This window comes from Baudoinia panamericana (genome assembly GCF_000338955.1).
Source record: "Baudoinia panamericana UAMH 10762 unplaced genomic scaffold BAUCOscaffold_3, whole genome shotgun sequence".
Classification (NCBI taxonomy): Eukaryota; Fungi; Ascomycota; class Dothideomycetes; order Mycosphaerellales; family Teratosphaeriaceae; genus Baudoinia; species Baudoinia panamericana.
In genome coordinates, this window is record NW_006911259.1 from 1,779,071 (window position 1) to 1,799,481 (window position 20,411).

A 20,411-nucleotide genomic window follows, 5' to 3' on the forward strand; every position below is an offset into this window, starting at 1 on the left:
CTTTGCGGAAGTCTATCATTTGGACGGGCAGCGAAGCCCATGGGCACTCTTGCGGGCAGATCGTATTGCCGCAGTGCTGCGTTCAGCTCTAAAGGCTGTAGTATGCGCGGTGACCAAGACGGCGCCCCTCCCGAGCAACAACCTAGCAACGCCGCTGCCATCTTCGCGTCATACTTTCTGCCGGTATGCTATGTTGGAACACGCCAGCGTCCGGGGTATCTTCGCTTCTCAAGTCGATGTGTAGCGCTTACCACAGGCCGTGGCACGCTTGTCCCGAGTTGAGCTTGCACATCCAAGCTGCGGCCTGAGTAGCGGCCGCAACAGTAAAGCTCGGCGGCACTACTTTTGAACGTCTGTGTACGCGTATTGTTTGCTCCTGATATTGTTGGCTCGTCCTGCTTACTTTGGCGGTAACTTGACGTTATTGCTCAACCAAGCCAAGCCTTCAAAGATACCTTCTCCGGTCGTCGCACAGCTAGGCTCAACTTTCCAGACATGACCTTTCGCTGTCCGGTCAAGCTCTAGCTCATTGGAGACCTCCTTCGGCGACATGGCTGCAAGCAGTCAGTGAAAGTCCAGCTCCCATGCCTGCATCGAGGCCAACTCACCTCCTCTGATATCTTGCTTGTTCGCGAACACCAACAACAGCGCATCCTTCATCTCCCGATCCTGGATGATCCGCTCTAGCTCCTTCTTCGCCTCATCCATTCGGTCTCGATCATTGCTGTCTATCACGAAGATCAACCCCTGCGTGCCGGAGAAGTAGTGCCGCCATAACGGCCGGATCTTGTCCTGTCCTCCAACATCCCACACATTGAACTTGGTGTTCTTGTACGTCACCGTTTCGACATTGAAGCCTACTGTGGGAATTGTCGTAACGTCTGTATCAAGCTTGAGCTTGTAGAGTATGGCTACACCTACGTTAGCTATGATACCGAAAGAACTGTCAACTGCCACATACTCGTCTTGCCTGCCGCGTCTAAGCCCAGCATCAACAGCCGCATCTCCTTGGATCCGAAGATCTTGGCCATCATCTTGCTGATGGAGGCGCCCATAGCTGCGACGCTCAACTTATGGTCGCGGCCCCGCAGCAACACTGCTAGAGCCTTGCTCTATACAAGGGCGATATCGCTCCTGGTTCCGCGAAAGACGCGATCAATGTTCGTGTCGCGTGTGCTCCACTGCCGGTGTTGCTTCCCGCCTTTCTTCGCTCGTGTGAGACTTTGAGTTGCGATGTCTGTGTGATTCGATCAGCAGCTGTCAGAGGGAGAGTTTTTGAATATAGCTACTGCTCCGAGGAGTCGCAAGTGTGATGTATGCCACTTGCGCCCCTTGAAGCTACATTGGAATCTACAGATTGGCCCAAGCGCCTGCCAATCTACTGCAGGATCGCTGCATGGGCGTTTGAGCAGCGGAGACAAGCGCCAGCAACCGCTTACCGAAAGGCTATTGCTGGGATGGCACATCACTGTGGATATGCGCAGCGCATATTGTTCAGTAGACATATTGGAGCACCGAGAGGTGGAGGACGACCTGGAATTTGTACTCGGCTACAGCTAAAATCCATCATCAATACCTCTCGCCTTCTCCTCCTTCAATCTCCGCTCATGTACATCCCACCACCAATCGTTGGCCTCATTGCGCTCGTTACGGCCCTCCTTTCTCTTACCTTCGTCCGGGCTCTCATCCCATGGCTTCGGACTGAGCAGATAGTGCATGTTCTTCACCTTGTCATCCCGCCATATGGCATCGTGTACGCCCTTCCACCTCAGCGTCTTTAACGCATTGTAAATGTACGGCAAGGCCACCCAACGACCCGGAAAAAGATCGCTCAAAATGCTTTGGTCGGCAAAGTCGTAGTTGATTGTCTTGTCGCCCTGCAACGCGGAAAGAATGAGGTCATAGACATCTGCACTGGGCACGACGACTTGCAGCCCACCATTTGGCATAGCTAGGCCGGCTGTAGGCGGTGCACCCTCGACCTGCGCTTTGTCCGGGGTGTCGTGCTGCGTCGTGAAGGCGCAGTTCTCAGGTATCCAGTCCCGTGGATAGTGCGGCTTGTTGAGGGGATTGCACACGCATGCATGGCTCGCCGCGAACACTCTTCGTCCCTTGCCCTTCATGTCTGCGCCGTCGAGTTCGATTTCCATCAGCTCGTCCATCTTTTGCAGCACAAGCATGTCGCTGTCAAGCTGCACGACCCGTTCATATTCGACCAAGCTAAACGGTGTAAGCTTGCTCCAGCAGTCATAAAAGCGCGGATCGTTCGTGAAGTCCTTGTGTGTCTTGGGGAGAAGATACGGAGTATGCTTTTTCGGTATCCCTCTTCGGTCTAAAGCAGCATGGCCTTCTGGTGGGAAGGTGTCCGTATAGAGTGCCACAAGCGGGTACTTCGATCCAACATATTTGAGCGACGCGTCCAATGTGAGTAGCCCGGAGAGGTATTTGGTGTTCGTGATTAATGTCGTCCAGACTTTGTCGCTATCCACCACCCTCTCCGGCCGTGGATTAACAGCACTGGCGCCTGTTGGTGCATTCTCGCCATCAACGCGTTCCTGGGACGTTGTCATGTTCGTAGATCGAGTGTAATAGGTGTAATGTGCTACCGACCATCAAGGTCGTGACGAGGTCAAGCTCCTACATGATGGTTCGCTTATATCGAAAGCGTTACGCCGGAGTCGCTTGGAAATCTAACCAAAAGTTCACCAAACGCACCGGGCTGCAGGCGATCCATGCCGGCGGATGCAGCACGTCATTGCCGAGCCGATGCTTCGGCGAGATCGCATTCTTCAACTCCGTCTAGACCATCGGATAGTGAGACTTCGGAGTTAGACCCATCTCTGACAAGGTGTACACACTGATTGCTTGTGGTCCATCTGCCTTCACAGCATGCACGTGCAGAGGTTGGATCTTCGTCGAGCACTTAGATGTCAGGTACGGTAAGGCCTACCGCCGCCTCAACCAGCAGCAGCATTGTGGAAAGCGAAAATGTACCATTGATTCCGCCGAAATCTACTCAAGGCGGCAGTTACAAAGGGTTTGTCGCCGGTGTCTTCTCTGGCATTGCGAAATTGAGCGTTGGGTATATTTACCGAAGCCCAGACTCATGCACATTAAGCTAACTCGCTTCTAAAGGCACCCATTCGACACGATCAAGGTCCGCCTGCAAACAGCTCCCAGATCACAGTTCCGAGGACCACTCGACTGTGTCCTGCAGACAGTCCGCTATGAAGGCATCGTTGGCTTCTACAAGGGCGCAACGCCACCACTCCTTGGCTGGATGTGTATGGACTCACTCATGCTCGGCTCACTGACCCTCTATCGTCGTCTACTGAACGAGCAGGTCTTTCAACCATTACGTGCGCGTCCAACTAGTTCCCACGGTGGGACATCAGACGACGAGAGCAAGCGGCTACCCACAGTTGGCCACGGCATTGCCGGCATGTTCGCAGGCTGGACCGTTTCGTTCATCGCTGCGCCTGTGGAGCACGTCAAAGCCCGTCTTCAGATACAATATCAAGCATCAAAGCATGACCGTCTATACTCCGGTCCCGTCGACTGCACGAAGAGGCTGCTAAAAGCGCATGGCGTGCAGGGTCTTTGGCATGGCTTGAGCGCTACGCTGCTGTTTCGTACCTTCTTCTTCTTCTGGTGGGGTAGTTACGACGTGTTCACGCGATGGTTTCAGCAGCACACCACGATGAGCACACCAGCGATCAACTTCTGGGCAGGTGGGCTGAGCGCACAAATCTTCTGGCTGACTTCCTACCCTTCGGACGTCGTGAAGCAACGTATAATGACCGACTCGCTTGACCCAGGTCGGCGGAAGTACGCAAGATGGCGGGATGCTGCGCAAGCAGTGTGGAGGGAAGGCGGAGTGAAAGGGTTCTGGAGAGGCTTTCTGCCATGTTTCCTGCGAGCATTTCCAGCGAATGGAGCGGCACTGGTAGCATTCGAGGGTGTCATGAGGTCGCTTGATTAAGTCAGCGCCTCTTTCTATTCTATTGCAGTCATAATCTGCTTGAGCGCCGTGAAATCATGACAGGTCCGGCTCCTTGATCTGGTTGGCAAGCTGACCGTACGTTTGCACCACATCGTCGCAGAATGCCTCCCAATCGGATCTGAAGATCGACATTGCGCGCTCCTTCTCTTGGATGTTAAGGCAGCTGTGTTCAATGCTCCAATGAGCAAGCTGCTTCCAGCCGTGGATGGTCATGCGGGTGTCTCCAACCATGACTTGGTAGAATTCGTAGGATAGCGATGAACTGTCTGTGGTGGCTCCTCTGCAGACGTTGTCAACGACACCACGCAATGAATTCAAAGTCTCACTGGCTTACCTGAAGAGTCCAGGGTTGTCCGCGTTCAGCGTGCAGTGTAGACCTGCTGCAAGCAGCGATGGAAAAGGATGCTCCCTGATATTGCCACACAGGTGCAGAAGCTCATTCGATACCGGACACAGCTCGAGGCAGATGTTTTGCTTCTTGTACTTCTCGACCAGCAGCGGGTGCTTGAGCAATGCGTACCCGTGGCCGATACGCTTCGCGTTCAACAACAGGGAGTCATACAGATTGCTGTTATCGGGGTTGAACGAGCCGCCAGTGTCGAGCAGTGTCTCACCAGCGTGGAACATGAAGGGTATGCTAATTTTGAGCTCCTTGCAAGCCTCCGTGAACCCTACAAGCAGGTCCGCATAGAAACCGATGGAATTTGGGCGGTCTTCAGCACCTACAAGATCGAAACCGCAAAGTAAATCTGGAAACTGTAGCTTAAGCTTAATGCAGTCGAGTAGTTCCGTCTGCATGCGCGGCCGCGGTATGCTTCTTGGCGTGCAGTAGATGATCTTGAGGCCAAAGGGGAACTTGTCGAGCTCCCCAGCTTTCTCCAGCTGTGCCTTCTTCTTGGCCACTTCCTGAAGAAGGATTTCCATCTGATCAGTGTGATCAAGCTGTCGTAAGCCATCGTCGGATGGGATAGTCTTGTCCATGAGCATAGGCCGCATCTCTGCGTACATCACCTTATCTCTGATCATGCTGTCCATCGCGTTGCCGATATACCACCGATAAGCGCTTTCGTAATTTAGTAAACCCTTGAAGGCGCGAGTGCCTTGGTTAAAGCATGCCCAAGCGCCGTTGGTGGTCTGCTCGACGTTGTACACCTTTGCGGCAGTGAGGATCATCTTCTCCCTGGCCCACCTTTCCGCGTTGTCGAGGCCTGCTGGTGTCTCTTCGTGCTGGACTCCTTCGCTTGGGAAGCGTTTACGAAAGTCACTCCATAGCATCCAAGGCCAATTGTCTTTAACAACCGGGTCGTAGCTCTCTGAGTAGCAGTCCGCTTTTGGCTTATCTGCCGCGAATACATTGAACACAATTTCGGTCTCTGTGTAGTCAAAGGCACTCAGTAAAGGCCGCGTGGTACGTATGTAAAAGGTCTTCTCCATCTCCGGCGTTCTTACAAGGGGAAACAATTGCTCTGGCGGAATCTCGGAGTTGAAGTGGACGTGAAGATGGCAACCTTTTGGCATCTTCCGTGCAATCTCAAAGATCTTACTCTGCTCTATCCGCCGCTTGTTGGGAAGGAAGCGGCCTCCCATGTCACGGGTCCGCGCATCTGGCACAGCTTCACTCGGAAGGTTGCCGAACAGCTCAGGGTTAATGCGCTCGTTCTCTCGGATCTTCAATACAATCTTCTGCGCCTTGATCTCGATTTGAGATGCGGTTGACTTGGCGTCCGCATCCCACGCAGTATGCTGCTCCTCATTTAGGAGCTGTAGGCGGCTTTCTCGGTATGTACGTGAGGTTTCCGCAGTCCTAAAGTTCTGATCGAGAAGGGTCTTGGCTTGTTCTGTGCTTGCCATGTTGAAAGCCTCCTCGACTGGTGCTGGTTGAGATTGTGATTCGCACTTTTGCGGCGTCCGGCGGCGAACGATGGAAAGTGATGGGAAGCCGCAGCAAACCCTTGCGCAACGGCACCGCTCAAGGCTGCGTTCTGCTTCCGCTGCTCAAGCCAACGTGCCTGTTAGAAAGCCACAAGACCAGCTTCGGGTACGGTTACAGTGGCCGATCGAAGCCGCTTGTTGCCAGTTCACAATCTCACCTTCTTCCTGAGCATAACACTTCGACGAAGAAAGACCTGAATGAGATATTGCGAGCTGCTGCCGCTTCGACAATTGCAGCGTGGCGCCGACACTTGCAGCTTCACAATGCGTGCACGAAGGCAACGGCTACTCGCCAACGGGGTTTGTTGGTCGCTCTTATGTTGAACTGCATTCAGTGTTGGGTCCGGGCGGCCCCAAGGGGAGAGCTAGATCGTGCTGCTGCGGTGCTGTATCCACGGCTTGTCGTCAACGTGCCTGCCATCAAGCCCGTGACCTGTGCGAAGTGTACGAGGACAACTTGAAACCTGATCGCAGACCGTAAAGTTAAGGCGCCGTTTGCGAGTGTTCTTTCATGTTGTTCACGTGAAACGAGGAGGAGGCTCAGCTGGGCGCCTGCATAGCTGCGCCTCACAAGACGAGCCCATGCATGTAGGCGTATCTCATGCACGGCACATCCTGCGAACGTCGAACCACCACACGAGCCTGCAACACTCCTTCATGAGCTAGGGTAGTGCTAGCGCTTTGCCGCGAGCTTTCGGCTCGAGCGGGATGTTGAAGGCTGCTGCCAGTGACAAGCTGCGACATATGGCCCCATTTTCCCCACCAAGGCGTTCGGCCTGTTTCAGCGACAATGTTGCGAATGTCCGCTCCACGTCGCTCCGTCGTTTCCCTAACTTGTGTACAATACAACCGCGGGGAGCTTCCAGCTTCGATCGCGGCGGCAGTGAAGCCTTCACTATGAAGACTAGAATCATCATTACAAGGTCAGCGACATGGTGCCAGACGTTTCACGGAATCGTGACAAGGTGGCGAGGCCGCCCCCAAACACAGCCTTACGAGACAGCGCCTCCAGCGCCTCCAACCCTGTACTACCGATGAACCCTCGACGAGGCTGCGCGCTGCATGAAACCCGTCTTGCCTACAGATCGCATTCGCCGTTTCAATCTCCTTCTCCTCCTTTCTGCCGTTCGGCTCCAGCAACCTAGGAGCTCATTCTTTTCTGTGAGAAATATAGTAGGAGCATGCGGCTCCCCTTCAAGCCTGTCTCTCCTTCAAACATTGACCGGCCCCAAGTCGTCACCGCTGGCGTATAGTCGTCATAGCCATGAGTGGTAGCAACAATGTCACAATCTCTATGCCGGGCCCTGCTTGGGGGGAGGGCTGGAAGATGCTATGGCCCACCTCCGTCAACGACGTCCAGCTTGACATCGTCGGCTTCCTCGCGATCCTCGGCGAAGGCTCCGTGACTGCCTATGCCCAGGTCGCTGCCTTGTCGCGCTTGTTCCTCATCCCCAGGCTGATTCCGGCCCCCCAGGCACTATTCTATACGAGGAGACCCGAAGCGCTTCCCGCATTGCCAGCTAATGTGACCGCTGTGTATTCAGGCATGGCCAAGCGCCATTTACATCACGTTGCTGGTGTGTTACTGTAAGTCATCGTGACCAGACTTGTGAGCTTCTACTGAGAACATTCGAGCGATTACGAGATGAAGAACTTCACTGTCCGCTGCGTCCGGGTGAAGAAGAGGAAGGCGGCCAATCAGTACGAACCCTCATGGAGAGATCGAACCCTGCGCGGTCGGCCTGCCAGTACCCCGGCTCTCGAGATGAAAGACATGGATGGGCATCCCGAACTGCCAGTCATCGAAGGACCTGCGGCTGAAGCAATTGGACCACTGACAGCAGTGACTCTGCTCGGTTTTATACTGTCTTTGGTACTCTTCACCATGTCAATCGTCTGCGGCGATGGTTGCTCCCTCCTGGCCACCATATGCCTATCAGTTCTGTCGACATTGGCAGGCATCGTCAACTACTGGACCTTGCACCTACCGCAGGTGGTGAAAAAAGGTTTCAAGCCGCCTGGCGACACCGTGATCCGGTACCCCAATGGAAGCTATTTGGTAGTGAAGTGTGAGGAGGAAGTGGCGCGTGAGCTCTTCTTTGCACCAGAAGAAATGGAGTACTGGATTAAGAGTCATGCAAAGTACCGTCTGATTTCTCTGGTAGGAACGTTGCTTCTGATGTTTGGGGTCATCGCTCTAGCGAATGCCAGGTTAGAGCTCCAAGTCGCTTGGGCAGGGGCATACATACTCATCAACGCTGCTTATTGGGTCGTCGCTGCCCTTCCGCCAAGAAAGCATTGGGACCTGACAAGCTACATCGTGGACGAGGAAGGCATCGAAGGCGGACCTGACAGTAGAAACTTCACCCAAGCTCTCCTGAAGGCAATTGTGCTTGCCGGCTCCGGGGATTGGACGACACTAGGCGAGCCTGCACTGCCCAGGACTATTGCGTGGGACAGATGGCTGCTCGAGGTGAAAGACCAACTTGATAAACTCAAAGTGAACAATGAGATCGCTTATACTGGACAACTACAAGATCCTCTGCCCATGCGTGCGTCCAGGGAGACGATGCCAGGATCCGACGCGCTGATACATCCAGTGCCCAAAGCACGAGACCACAACGGGAAGCTGGTGCCATGGGATGCGAAGGGAGCGTGGGACGAGATTAGTGGTCAAGACAAGAACAGTCGGGGCAGTAACACCCACAGCAGTAACGTTCACGGCAGCAATGGTCAAGGCAGGAACAGCCACTATGCGAATGGGAGTATTGTTTGAGTGGCCACTCCCGTTAAGTAACGGAGGGATTGAGACGTAAGAGCAGATTGTATGTAATTAAGCGCAGGTGTCCTGGAAGTCGGCATGTTTGAGATCAACCCTGTATATCTGTTCTGATATTCTATGCCACTCGACTAGGCACATAATGGGACGAGCGTGCTCACGCCGTCGAGGTTAGTACACGGCTTTCTGGGCTTGTTGGCTCGGTCCAGCTAAATGGCTTGACAGTCTGGCGGTATCGGAGCGTGGTATGGCTTGTTGCTCGCTGAAGTCCGGACGCTTGGACGAGCGCACTGAGACAGCCAGTCGGGTGTCAGAAGATCCCGGAGAGAGCTAGGCGTTGAACAAGGCGAAATCATGCGAGGTGCCAAAGACCGACGCTTTGAGGCTCGAGTTGGGACACTGTAGGCTGACGATGAAAACCTCATATTGATACGCATTTGCAGTCGCTTACACCAGGCCGCGCTAAGATGCATCGGGCACGCAGCAACGCCGCACCACACATAGTGCAGCCTATCCGCCGTCCACATCGGCTGCAGTGCACTCCAGTCTTGATTGAAGTCGAAGCCCGTCTGATACTGCCCGTATGTAAACAACATGCAGTTGCTGAGACGTGCCCCTGCATCCGTCTGCGCCCACAGTGCAATGCTGATGGTGTTGGCCCCGTTGTTGTTGATGACGCCTGGCGGAAAAGGGAACCTTGTTTGCGGGCCGATCTGTGGGATGTATTTGCCGTCTGCATCAAACGCCGGATCATGTTCAGCTAGGCACTGATCGTAGAAATACGTGCCCCAGCCAAGTAAGTTTCCGGCTTCAAACTCGGGCAAGAACTCCGGCTGCGTGTATGAGTAGTTCTGGAACCACTGGTAATAGTTGCGCACGACTTGGAAGCCGCTGTTGATATTCGTGCAGCTCAGACCGCCGGGGTGGGAGTCCAGCCCGTAGACGTTCACCGCGCCACCGACGTTTTCGTAGTCGGTAGACCAGCTCCCACTGCGTTCACCTTTTTCGTTAGGGTGTGAATGGTATGACAATACCAGCACTGCGTGTGGCATTCTCAATCTGCTCCATATAGACCACGAGCGTGTTATTTGGGTCGTGCGTAGTCTCTTGCAGCTCGTTCTCAATCTGTTGCAATATGACATCACCGCCATGCGTGATTTGGTTCGCAGCCAGAACAGTGCTGATCTCAGTGATATAAGGCAGCCACGCTTGATGGTATTTCTCATCTGATGTCCTGACGCCACCAAGGCTGCCGTCGGAACCCCACAGCGCCAAACCTTCTCCGTTGGTTTCGGCGCTGTCATATGGTCCGGGTCTTGCAATGACGTACAGTCCAACGTCTTTAGCTATGTCTAGTAGCTCCTGAACGCTCTTGCCAGGGCCGGTGAAGTCGAATTGACCCTGACGAGCCGAGTGGTAAGACCAGAAGTAGTAAATGCTAACGGCATTGAGACCGTTGGCTTTGTACTTTTCTAGGACATCTCGCCACAATGCTGGTACAGGTACTCGTTCGCAATGACTTAACAAAATTAGCACTTCAAATGGCTGGGGGAAGATCAAGGTGGACGCACATCTCGCCCGAGAAGATGTAGACTCTCGAGCCATTGACAAGCAGGCTATACTCATCCCAGGTCATAAGGTCGGTGAGACGGTCGCTGATAGCGCGCACATGGAGTGCAAGTGCGACATATACGATTATCACCGCAAACAGCTTCATAAGGCGGCCGTCTAGGGTAGGCTTCGACGCGTGGTTGAAGAGGCTGCCTCCTCCGGGTATGGGGCCATCTGTTGGCCAAGCTGCTCTCTTGTAGCAGCGGCCGCATCTCTCCTGTGGTCTTCATAACGGATTTACTCGCGTATTACATGGGGTAGGTAGGACGTATGGTGGTGCGGAAAAGGCACGAGGAAGGCATAAGTTATTGGAGGGAGATCGTGATACAGCTCCTCGACCGCTCGGCTGATCTCGATCCGAGTCATCGGGACACCGGCTCCACAACGAACAGCATCCCTATCGGGCGAAATTGCCACAGAACCACACCGTTTTCGGTTGTCAGTCTGGCTGGCGAACATCCACAGTGCAGGCTTGGGACGGCATGGAGCGTGACCTGACTCCGGACTGGATCTTGAATGAGACTCTCAGTGTGCAGAAGCAAGCCATCATGTCTTTCGTTAATGGTCGAGACACCAATGGCGGGAAAGCCGATTCGTCTGGGCTTACGCTCACCTTTCTCGGTTGCGGCACGATGGGAATAGCAATCCTAGGTGGCATTCTTGATTCGCTATCGACAGGCTCCCAAGAAACTGCCTCGGCTACAGCATCAAGCACATCGACGGCGGTGCCAACACCACGGAGATTGCCATCCAGGTTTAACGCTTGTGTGAGACGGCCGGAGAGTGCGAAGCGTATTCGCAAGGAACTGGGCCACTATTCAGCCTTCCAGCATGTCACGATCCGCGAGAAAGAGAACCTAATTGCGACTCAAGCAGCAGACGTTGTACTACTTGGTTGCAAGCCACAAATGGTTGCCGGGATTTTACATGCTGAAGGCATGCGCGAAGCGCTTACCGGGAAAGTACTGATCAGCATTTGTGCCGGTGTCACGGAGCAACAGATTGAAAGCTATCTGGCTGAAATCGGTGCATCTGGATGCACGGTCGTCCGCGTAATGCCAAATACCGCCGCTGCTGTGCGCGAGAGCATGACCGTCATTGCTACCTCAAACCCACCATTGTCTGAGGAGACCGACGTTCTCATAGCTTGGATATTTACCCGCATCGGTCGCGTAGTCCACCTTCCGTCCAACACTATGGATGCGTGTACTGCCCTTTGCGGATCGGGTCCGGGCTTCGTAGCAGTCATGGCCGAGTCTCTAGCTGCCGGCGCGATAGCGATGGGTATCCCGAGGGATGAGGCATATCTCATGGCTGCACAGACTATGCGGGGCACGACTGGTCTTTTACTTGCGGGTGAGCATCCGGCCATTCTTCGGGACAAGGTGAGCACGCCCGGAGGTTGCACGATTGGTGGATTATTGGTCCTTGAAGAGGGTGGTGTGAGGGGTACCATCGCAAAGGCTGTGAGGGAGGCTACGGTTGTGGCTAGTCAATTGGGACAAGGCAAGAGTGGTGTGAATGGCACGAGAAGGTGAGACAGTTACCTATCATTGTTTTCGGCGCTAGCTGTGCCTACAGGCGGCCGAGGCATGCAATGCGTAACCCGGTAATGCAGCCCAGTCGATGCTGCGACTGGCAATACCCAGTACATCTGATGGCCCTCGTGGAACATACCGCACTCGTAACGTGCTCCTGGACCCCAGCGATCCGGTACCCGACCTACTTAATCCAGCTGTCGTCCGCCACGGTGCAACCCTCCGCGCGATCGACCGAAGTGGTATGCGGCTACTTTCGCTTCTGTCCATATGTCACGTACAGATTGCAATACTTGCCTTGCTCCGGCGATAAGTCACGCTCCATATCAGCCACCATTTGCTCCAGCACCTCTTCGGTTGCACCTGGCTGAGCTGGCAGCAGCTTTCGCATGATCAGGCCAATGACTTCCACCATTGCCGTAGCAACGTATTCGCCAAAGGCCCGCCATGCCTGATCGGTCTCCCAAGCTCCGCCTTGATTGCATCGATAGGGATGGGCTTTGACATTGTCGAATCCAGCATCCCGCATCCACTGTTGCGCTCGCCGACCACAGTTGAAATCGAGACCTCGTACTTTCCCCGCGGCGGTGACTGCCCGAAGCCATGGCCAGTCATCGGAGATTACTCGCCCGTGTTTGTCGTACCATGTCCAGTCAAGGTCGTGCAGCTCGACCCACCCTCCGGGGCGTAACAGCAGATATTCAGCTTTGACGAAGCGTTGCCATTCACTCATACCACCAATTAGGAGGCGCGAAAACACCAGATCGAAAGCTTGCTGGTTTGGCAAAGGCGCACGTCCAGTGTCTGTCGGCTCCGCATTTGGAAGCCACGCACTTGGTGACATCGTCAAGACGTTGCCTTGCAGAAAGCGCACGTTTGGAGGCCAGGCCCTGCATTGAGGTACAACGCTGATATCGAGTCCGACAACGTCCGCATGTGGGTATTTGCGGCCAAGGTAACCTGTCACCGGTCCTGTACCGCAACCGACGTCTAACACTCTTCTTACTGCGGGTGCGTGGACGGGCGCGTGTATAATGTTGCCATTCATGACTCCGGACAGTACGCGAGCTTGCACCTCCAAACGATCATGCTCTGGCGCGTCGTTGGGCAGGACATACTGCGAGGTTTGATCAGTATGGTAGGTACGCTGGGGTACGTCGCCGTTCGTCACGGAAGATCCGTCGATCTCGGAATCGCTGGACTCGTCTGATAGATAAACTTCTGCGACAGTGATAGTTGGTACTTTTGTTGGATGTTCTACAACCTGGTCAAAGCTGCTGGCTTTTACGGCGGCGTAGGCATCAAAGAGAGTGCTGGAATACGAATGTCCTTTGGCCATGATCGACCTATGGCAGTGGAATCCCCCAGTGGTGATGGTGTATCGGCAACCGCTTCGTTAGTGGACAGAGAGTATAGTGTCCGTCCAATGCTGGATTTGGGGCGGCTGGCCCTTGATATGTTGCCAGTTCGTACCTAGACTCTGCGTGCGCGGGACCAGACATGTCTGACTGGCTGAGCCCATGGCTCAGCAAGCGCTGGCCAGACTACTGTACTGCTTACGGTACGTTCTAGCTTTTGGTGGTGGTCCGAAGGCGCAAGGGCGGGCGCCTGTAGAGTTCGCACTGCTATGCGGAGGTGCCGCCGAAGAGGCTGGCTGCCCATATGCACGTGCAGGGTAGCGTATGCAGCAGCATGCACGGCTGGGATTTCCGGGCAATTCTACTGGTCGACGTGCTATTAGCGAAAACTGCCAAGCTGCTGGATACATAGGGTAGGATATGGCGTGAACCACAATAACACACATCAAGCGCTCAAGGTAGCGTAAGCAGCGGGCAGGTGCGCCTTGGCTGGCGGTCTTACGGCGGCAGTCGCTCTTTCCGACATCCCAAGCTGGCCTCCACCGCTTGGAAGTTTAGATTGTGGTTCTTGCCCTGCTACGCATTATCTCGCCGAGGCAAATGAGCAGCAGCTCCGCCCCGAGCTCAGACGTAGACATACTAAGCACCGGTCTCGTACTTGGAACGCTGCCGAAGCCTATCTCCACATCTCCAAAACAGCCATGGAATCGGTGCCATTGCCAGTGTTAAGAATGCCAATAGGCTTGTGGCCCATCCCACACCCAACGCTTTGTACATGCGGAGACTGAATAGCGGGAAGGCCGTAGAGAAGGCGTATCGTGTCAGCATTGCTGCCCCAGCTGCGGAGGCTCCAAATGCGGGTCCGTATCTGGGAGTGTTAGCCACATGCCGGACCAATAGAGATCATGTGTGAGGCTTGACTTACGCATCCATCATAAAAAGGTTTGCCGATGCGTAGATCAGCAAACTTGCTAGGTTTGCTAGGCCTTGGAAGACGATCGGAATTATGTAGTGGATGGAAGGTCGTGCAGTCCATGCGAAGATAAACAAGCATGCCGGCAGCATGAAAGATGCCACGAGTGCTGGGAAGAGACGGTATTCTGGTGGAAAGCGTTCTTCATCCGACTTGACTTCACGAAAGTGTCTGAGTCTAGGTTGGTACCAGAACCAATCCATCACTATCAGCGGAACTGGGGCTATTGCGGTCCCCGTGATCAAGCCGAGAAATGATAAACTCTGGCCGGTAACGTCGAAGCCGTAATAATGCTCATATACCCACGGCGATGCGACCACGTAGGCGTACATGAGACCGAACAGGAAGCCATTATACATGCATACAAGCGTGACAATGGGTTCCGTCAGAAGCATGTGGATAGGTCGGAAGAGCAACGTCGTTGCGAAGTAGTGTATATTGCCGCTTAGTGAGCGCTTGACAGCTGGTGGGCCCTCCACATTCAGCTTCCTCGCGCGTCGCTGCAGTATCGTTTTCTTGTAAGACTCTCTCGTGAAAAGTATCGGCACGTAGAAAGCTATGATGGCAAGGATGGTAGTCCATGATGTCCATCGCCAGCCTTTTGTTTGAACGACAAAGCCACCAACCAGCGGTCCTAGCATCGCCCCGAAAGTCGGAGTCGCATAGTAAAAGGCAAACGCAACAGCTCGATCACGGCCAGTTGTGTAGTCCGTTAAAGTGGCTGAGGCGTTGCTAACTGCGGGAGCTGCGAAGACCCCAGCGAGGAATCTGCATACCACAAGGGCTGCGACACTGTCTGAGAAACCAGACCCGAGTGTGAACAGCGCGAAGATTGGGGTAGTCGTCAGTATAACGGCCTTGCGTCCTAGCGTCTCGCTCAAAGGAGCACCTATGACAGGTCCACAGGACAGTCCAAGATTATAGATGGCGAGCGGTAGGATGGCCACTTCAGGGGAGACACCGAACTGTGCTGCAACCTCGGAGCTGCCAGGACTGTATATCGAGGCGGCGAACGTCGTAACAAAAGCCAACAGTGTGACTGCGCTTATGGAGTAGTACCGTCTCCATGGTGGAAAGTTGCGTGGGTTGTCTGGGTCGCTGGCATTCGTCCAGTCAAGAATTTGGGATGTCGAAGTTGAGGTGACTTTCTCGGCATTCGAGACATCCATGAAGACGTTTTAGAAGACATAGTGCTGTTCACACCGTGGCCGGGGGATATGTGTGTCTATCTCAAGACGACAGGGCCGATGTCGGGAAATGCCGAGGCTCAGGTCTTCCAGGTGGGAAGCACCAGGGCGTGCCAAGCGGAGGCGACCTTCCTCTTCCTCCATGCATAATCCAGCAAGACGTAGTATGACCGAAGCCGCATATGCTCGCGGGTACTACGGCTGCCGATTGCGAAGGGTGTGAGTGCTCGTGTACAAGCGGAAACAGTAACTGCCTGTACTGTAGACTTTGCGGGGTTACATAACAAAGAGCTGATGGTTGTTCGCCTCGCACGGCGTTCAGTGACGTTGCGATACGCGGCCACTTCCTCGCTTGGATGTGCACTCTCATCGATTCCGGCGACTGCAATCCTGAACAATACTAGCTCATGTAAACCCTTACTGACATGGACTGCTCGGCGCAACCGTCTGCGGCCGAGATTTTTGCACAAACACGTTGGGAAGCCGCAGCAGCATCAATCTAAGCAAGGGAAATCAGCCAAGCGCCAATGCGAAAGAAGAGCTTGCTGACTCGGCGCTACTGATAGCTTGACGTGAGACTATCAGTGGTAGCAGCCGGTGAAGAGAGAGAGCAAATTGGATACCGGCGTACTACAAGACATGACTGAGAGCAGCGAGGGATTGGAGCTAGCTCTTGTCATAGCGCGATTAAGATTGCGGTCTGGGGACGCACCGGCATGGGATTGAAAATGTACTGCTCGACACATTCGACTGTGCAATGCTCCGCAACGCGCCCTATCACACTTCCCTCTACTGACCCATTGCCCGCTTCCCGCGCTATGCCAACGACAATCGGTTGAGCCATATAGTCTATCAACCAGCCTCGAGCGCTATGACAGCGAGCACAAAAGGTAACCATTTCCGCAAGCATGGCTGACAGCCCTCCATCTCATTCTTCGTCCAACAACCGTATCCTCCCATCCCCATGCTCACCAGGCATGATACCGGGCTTCGCAGCATCCTGCCCAGGGTTCGCGCGCTCGTAATCTAGGATCTTGAGGAATTTGTACAAGCCCGCCGCCGCCACCGCGCCTACAGCAGGAGCAGCCCAGTAAATCCAGTGCTCATCTCCGAACTTCCCAAGAACGACCGCAGGACCGAAAGACCTCGCGGGGTTCAGACTCCCGCCTGTGAAACTGACCCCACTGAGTTCAGCGATGAACAGACTGAGCCCAATACCTATGGGTGCCAAAGGTGTCGCAGCGTGTTTCTCTCCTGCTAACATCATGATTGTTACGAGAAGCTCGAAAGTCAGGAACATTTCTATCAAGAAGCCTTGGAGGAGGGAGGTTCCTGCGCTTAGTGAGGTCGTTACGGCGAGCTTGCCCGGGAAGATAGCAAGGACTACAGCGGAAGCTGCAATTCCGCCGAGAAGTTGCGACACAGCTATTAGGATGCTGCGGATCAGTGGGACAGCGCCTGCTAGGTACATTCCTAGGGTGACCTTGGGGTAGCATCAGCTTCATGCGGTGTCGATGAAGGTAATGTTCAACTTACAGCAGGGTTGAACAACCCTCCACTAACGCGAAACCAGACCCAAGCATTGACGGCCAAGCTGATGCCGAATGATAAGGCAATGAATGTCAACCTGTTCAGCTCGTTCTCACCCTGGTGGTTTGGCGATGTATTGGCGACTTGTGTCCCAGACAGAGCGAAGAAGAGGAAGAAGAAAGTGCCAATGAACTCGCCGCAGCACGCTACGAAGTGGTTGCGGGCAGTGTCGTTCAGGCGGTCAGCGAAGGGGAGCCTCTGGGGGCGGGATTGGGATTCTTCCATGATGTATGGTTTTGATTTGAGTCAGAAGGGAGAGGGCTGGGCACTGCTTGGATGAGCTGGCACCAAGATGTAGCTATGGAGTAGGTCTTCATATGTACCGACATCGTCGCTTTGTAAGTTGTTGGTCTTGTGAGCTGTAGCTCAAGCTCAAGCTCGAGTTGCGTATGCAAGGTACACCAATAGCAGCCCAGGTCAGCCGCTGCTGCTTCATTGCGTCAGTCACTCAATCCTGCCGTGCTGCCTCTCTCTTCTACCACATCGTGAGCCTGCGGCGCTATCTGAGCACGACTTGCCTTCACGATTTTCAAGCTCTCCTTGCGATACGGCCAGCTTCAAGCATCACATGTTACTGGATGATTGTGGCTCACTAGGTGGAAGCCAGGCTTTCGACCAATATGGATTCATGCGCGATGATTGTCTCTTCTAGCGCTGACAAGTCAGCGGCTAGAGAGAGTGGGCCTGGTGTGATTCTAGGCATGGTCTATACTGTGGAAGGTGTTCGAAAGCAGGCTTCGCATCTGCGGGAAGGCGCGCGTCACTTTCGCGCGCCTCCTAGTTCTACTTCCTTTACATGCATGCCGTACTCTGTCTGCAAGTGCAACATCCGACAACATACTCCAGTTCACGTACGAGGAGTGAGCCAATCTCTGTACACGCTGGGCAGTACTATACATATGCTTACGAGGCTCCCGGCAGTAGAAATACGGGGATGAAACAGCTTGCGGCCACATGGCGAGGAAGTGCATGGCGTTGACACAATCGTCGCCCAGTCCCCGAAGACTTGCCTAGCACTGTTGAACGAGATCCATGCACGTTCGTGTACCCGACATAACGGAGACTCACGCCTTCGTCGTCCGTTACCATAAATCGTAGTTAGTCTTGAGGTTTGCCGGTGGCGTGGGGACGGCAGCGCTGGCAGCCCCACGATTATGCTTATACACTGCGCTTCGAGTGCATGGCGATAGTCCAGCGTTGAGCGGATAGCCTTGTGACTGCATATGTAGCGTCGCTTAGGGCCTTTGAAGTCACCTGCTCCATACGAAAATCTCCAGTAGCCTCCTTCGGTAGTGTGTCATCATGGGTACCGTACGCCAAGCGAAGTGTTCCTGACATATTGCGGCACGACAGACTCAATTGACGTCGCATTATTCCCCAGTCATCGCACTGAGCAGTGCGTAGAGTATCCTGACATTACTGACCTATTTCGACAAGTTGGCGGTGGCGGGCTTTAGCAGTGTAATCGCAACACTTCTGTTGTATACCACAGCTCGCCAGACATGGACCGCTCGGGACATCTACAGTCGTCACCATACGCTTTCCGGTCTTCGTACTAAGCATCGCATAGAGTATCCTGACATTACTGACCAACTTCGGCAAGCTGGGGATTGCGGGTGCTGGCGGTGTGGTCGCAGTACCTCCGCAGTACACCGCCGCCAGCCAACATCGATCGCCCGGGACATCTTTGGTTGTTACCGCATAGTTCTCGGTCTTCGTACTGAGCATCGCGTAGAGCCTTCGAGTCTATCCGCTCGCTCTCAGGAACTTCCGACAGTATCTGCAGTAGCACGGTCACTGGCGATGCCGTAGTACAACGCCTCCAGCCAAACACCGACTATAGTAGGACATACCCAACTTCAACCGCATATTCCGCGCACTTCGTACAGAGCCTCTTTCCAGTCTACCAAAGTTACACCGCCTGTCCGGGAGCTATTAGATAGCATTTGCGACCTTACTACAGTTACGGCCGGCACGCTCAACTCTGGCGACGGTAGTTCTTCGGAAGTCATAACATCACGGACATACAGCAGAGCTTCAGGCGGTGCTGTAAGGAGATGTTTGATGCGCTGCTAGGAACGCTGACTCTACATCTACAGGCTGATCTCCGCCCGGATCATTCAGCCTGCGGACACTACTGGACCTCATGTGTTCTGACCTAGTGGACAAGGGTCGAGGGAACCAAAGTAGCTTACCAGAGATGTAGCCATAAAACACAACACTATCGCCAGTTCTGCGCAGCCGCGGACATATCGTATGCCAAGATCTACGCTTTACGTAAACCGCGCAACCGTGCACTTACCAGGCATGCTTCAGGACGCTGCTTGTCCCTGAACTATCTCGAGCCAAGCAGGCCTTCGCCGCGTTCAACGGCGGTTTTGCTTGATTGCAGCCCGGCTGGCTTGCAGACCTGTCTGCCGACAAGCAGAGAAGCCAACGGACGAGTGCGGACTGACCACCAGTCGCACAGATCTGAGGGTATGTTGCCCGCGTGTTAGGAGGTCAAGCAAATCAACGCACATAGACTGATAGCTGCACTTGTAGGCCTCGCTACAAGTTCGAAGTCAAGCGTTTTCTGCTCCCTAGCGAACAAACTGCGCTAGAAGCTGTTGGCTAGGCTGCGGGCGGACGGTAGTTCTTCAACGCTAACAGGCCGTTACACCGCGCCACCCGCACGAACACCGAGGATTGACGTAAAGAAGGTCGTCACTACGCGGAGGCGAACAAACATCCCGCTTTGATCGAAATGCAAGCAGTGCCGACCAAATACGGCGGCGGCATACGAACCCTCGCAAGCCGCTCGCATTAGAAGCAGCATGGCTGGGTATTAAGTAGTAACGGTGGTCAGAAATATCGCAGGCTTGGCGCAAACGAGACGCGCAACGCAAGACAGCAGAAGAAAGCGGAAGAACAAAAGCAGGACACCTAGCGATATCATCCATTCCCGCGACACCGTTGTTCCGCTACTGGCTTCAATCCACTTGCATTCGCTACTCGCTTCTACCTCCCGCTTCCGACTACGAGTGCAGGTACGACACCGCTTCGCTGCTGCGGTCTCGCTCTTACTGCATCCCTTTCGTCCCAGTTCGTCCTAGTATACCACTGCTAGTTTCCGTTATCGGGCAATACCGCCTACCTTCGTCGCAGTACGGACTACGCTTACGAGTTCGCGTAGCGTATCCGTACAATGTTTGAGCCGTATCGACGCTTAGCAAGCCCCGAGAGTGGCAGAGCAGGTGTAGTAGTGCCGCAGGCGAACCCGTAGCGAGCAGGAAGGGGGTGAAAGTGGTAACCCGTAAAACGACCGCTTAGAGCAGAAATGCGGGTTAGGGTTAGGGTTAGGGTTAGGGTTAGGGTTAGGGTTAGGGTTAGGGTTAGGGTTAGGGTTAGGGTTAGGGTTAGGGTTAGGGTTAGGGTTAGGGTTAGGGTTAGGGTTAGGG

General features: G+C 54.3%; 10 protein-coding genes across 10 annotated transcripts; 3 read left to right on the plus strand and 7 right to left on the minus strand.

The window, feature by feature from the left end:
- On the minus strand, nucleotides 1–1,272 carry BAUCODRAFT_31727 (uncharacterized protein). Its single transcript, XM_007675447.1, has 3 exons — nucleotides 962–1,272; nucleotides 609–911; nucleotides 1–554 (listed from the first exon to the last, which is right to left on the minus strand). The coding sequence occupies exons 1-3, from the start codon at nucleotides 1,053–1,055 to the stop codon at nucleotides 400–402; spliced, it is 552 nt and encodes a 183-aa protein (XP_007673637.1). The 5' UTR covers nucleotides 1,056–1,272; the 3' UTR covers nucleotides 1–399.
- A 254-nt stretch (nucleotides 1,273–1,526) lies between these two features.
- Nucleotides 1,527–2,672, minus strand: BAUCODRAFT_31728 (glycosyltransferase family 8 protein). The gene has a single exon (XM_007675448.1). It carries the CDS (start codon nucleotides 2,568–2,570, stop codon nucleotides 1,557–1,559), a length of 1,014 nt encoding a protein of 337 aa, XP_007673638.1. The 5' UTR covers nucleotides 2,571–2,672; the 3' UTR covers nucleotides 1,527–1,556.
- Nucleotides 2,673–2,801: 129 nt separating this feature from the next.
- Nucleotides 2,802–4,281, plus strand: BAUCODRAFT_31729 (uncharacterized protein). Its single transcript, XM_007675449.1, has 2 exons — nucleotides 2,802–3,082; nucleotides 3,136–4,281. The coding sequence occupies exons 1-2, from the start codon at nucleotides 2,928–2,930 to the stop codon at nucleotides 3,980–3,982; spliced, it is 1,002 nt and encodes a 333-aa protein (XP_007673639.1). The 5' UTR covers nucleotides 2,802–2,927; the 3' UTR covers nucleotides 3,983–4,281.
- Nucleotides 4,282–7,199: 2,918 nt separating this feature from the next.
- Nucleotides 7,200–8,711, plus strand: BAUCODRAFT_22641 (uncharacterized protein; the record flags this gene model as incomplete). The annotated part of the gene is made up of 2 exons (XM_007675274.1): nucleotides 7,200–7,522; nucleotides 7,571–8,711. The coding sequence occupies 2 exons, from the start codon at nucleotides 7,200–7,202 to the stop codon at nucleotides 8,709–8,711; spliced, it is 1,464 nt and encodes a 487-aa protein (XP_007673464.1).
- A 212-nt stretch (nucleotides 8,712–8,923) lies between these two features.
- Nucleotides 8,924–10,619, minus strand: BAUCODRAFT_129583 (glycoside hydrolase family 35 protein; the record flags this gene model as incomplete). The annotated part of the gene is made up of 3 exons (XM_007676094.1): nucleotides 10,286–10,619; nucleotides 9,749–10,233; nucleotides 8,924–9,714 (listed from the first exon to the last, which is right to left on the minus strand). The coding sequence occupies exons 1-3, from the start codon at nucleotides 10,429–10,431 to the stop codon at nucleotides 8,924–8,926; spliced, it is 1,422 nt and encodes a 473-aa protein (XP_007674284.1). The 5' UTR covers nucleotides 10,432–10,619.
- Nucleotides 10,620–10,873: 254 nt separating this feature from the next.
- On the plus strand, nucleotides 10,874–11,863 carry BAUCODRAFT_64926 (uncharacterized protein; the record flags this gene model as incomplete). Its single annotated transcript, XM_007675533.1, has 1 exon — nucleotides 10,874–11,863. One exon carries the CDS (start codon nucleotides 10,874–10,876, stop codon nucleotides 11,861–11,863), a length of 990 nt encoding a protein of 329 aa, XP_007673723.1.
- Nucleotides 11,864–12,194: 331 nt separating this feature from the next.
- Nucleotides 12,195–13,016, minus strand: BAUCODRAFT_57572 (uncharacterized protein; the record flags this gene model as incomplete). The annotated part of the gene is made up of 2 exons (XM_007675490.1): nucleotides 12,195–12,436; nucleotides 12,698–13,016. Coding segments are annotated over 2 exons (561 nt in total), but the record flags the coding sequence as incomplete, so codon positions are not given.
- A 517-nt stretch (nucleotides 13,017–13,533) lies between these two features.
- Nucleotides 13,534–15,583, minus strand: BAUCODRAFT_31740 (uncharacterized protein). The gene is made up of 3 exons (XM_007675450.1): nucleotides 14,147–15,583; nucleotides 13,666–14,089; nucleotides 13,534–13,582 (listed from the first exon to the last, which is right to left on the minus strand). Exons 1-2 carry the CDS (start codon nucleotides 15,361–15,363, stop codon nucleotides 13,861–13,863), a joined length of 1,446 nt encoding a protein of 481 aa, XP_007673640.1. The 5' UTR covers nucleotides 15,364–15,583; the 3' UTR covers nucleotides 13,534–13,582; nucleotides 13,666–13,860.
- A 500-nt stretch (nucleotides 15,584–16,083) lies between these two features.
- BAUCODRAFT_31742 (uncharacterized protein) lies at nucleotides 16,084–17,686 on the minus strand. The gene is made up of 2 exons (XM_007675451.1): nucleotides 16,918–17,686; nucleotides 16,084–16,864 (listed from the first exon to the last, which is right to left on the minus strand). The coding sequence occupies exons 1-2, from the start codon at nucleotides 17,194–17,196 to the stop codon at nucleotides 16,310–16,312; spliced, it is 834 nt and encodes a 277-aa protein (XP_007673641.1). The 5' UTR covers nucleotides 17,197–17,686; the 3' UTR covers nucleotides 16,084–16,309.
- A 701-nt stretch (nucleotides 17,687–18,387) lies between these two features.
- On the minus strand, nucleotides 18,388–18,841 carry BAUCODRAFT_137595 (uncharacterized protein; the record flags this gene model as incomplete). Its single annotated transcript, XM_007676095.1, has 1 exon — nucleotides 18,388–18,841. Exon 1 carries the CDS (start codon nucleotides 18,697–18,699, stop codon nucleotides 18,388–18,390), a length of 312 nt encoding a protein of 103 aa, XP_007674285.1. The 5' UTR covers nucleotides 18,700–18,841.
- Between the last annotated feature and the right edge of the window lie 1,570 nt (nucleotides 18,842–20,411).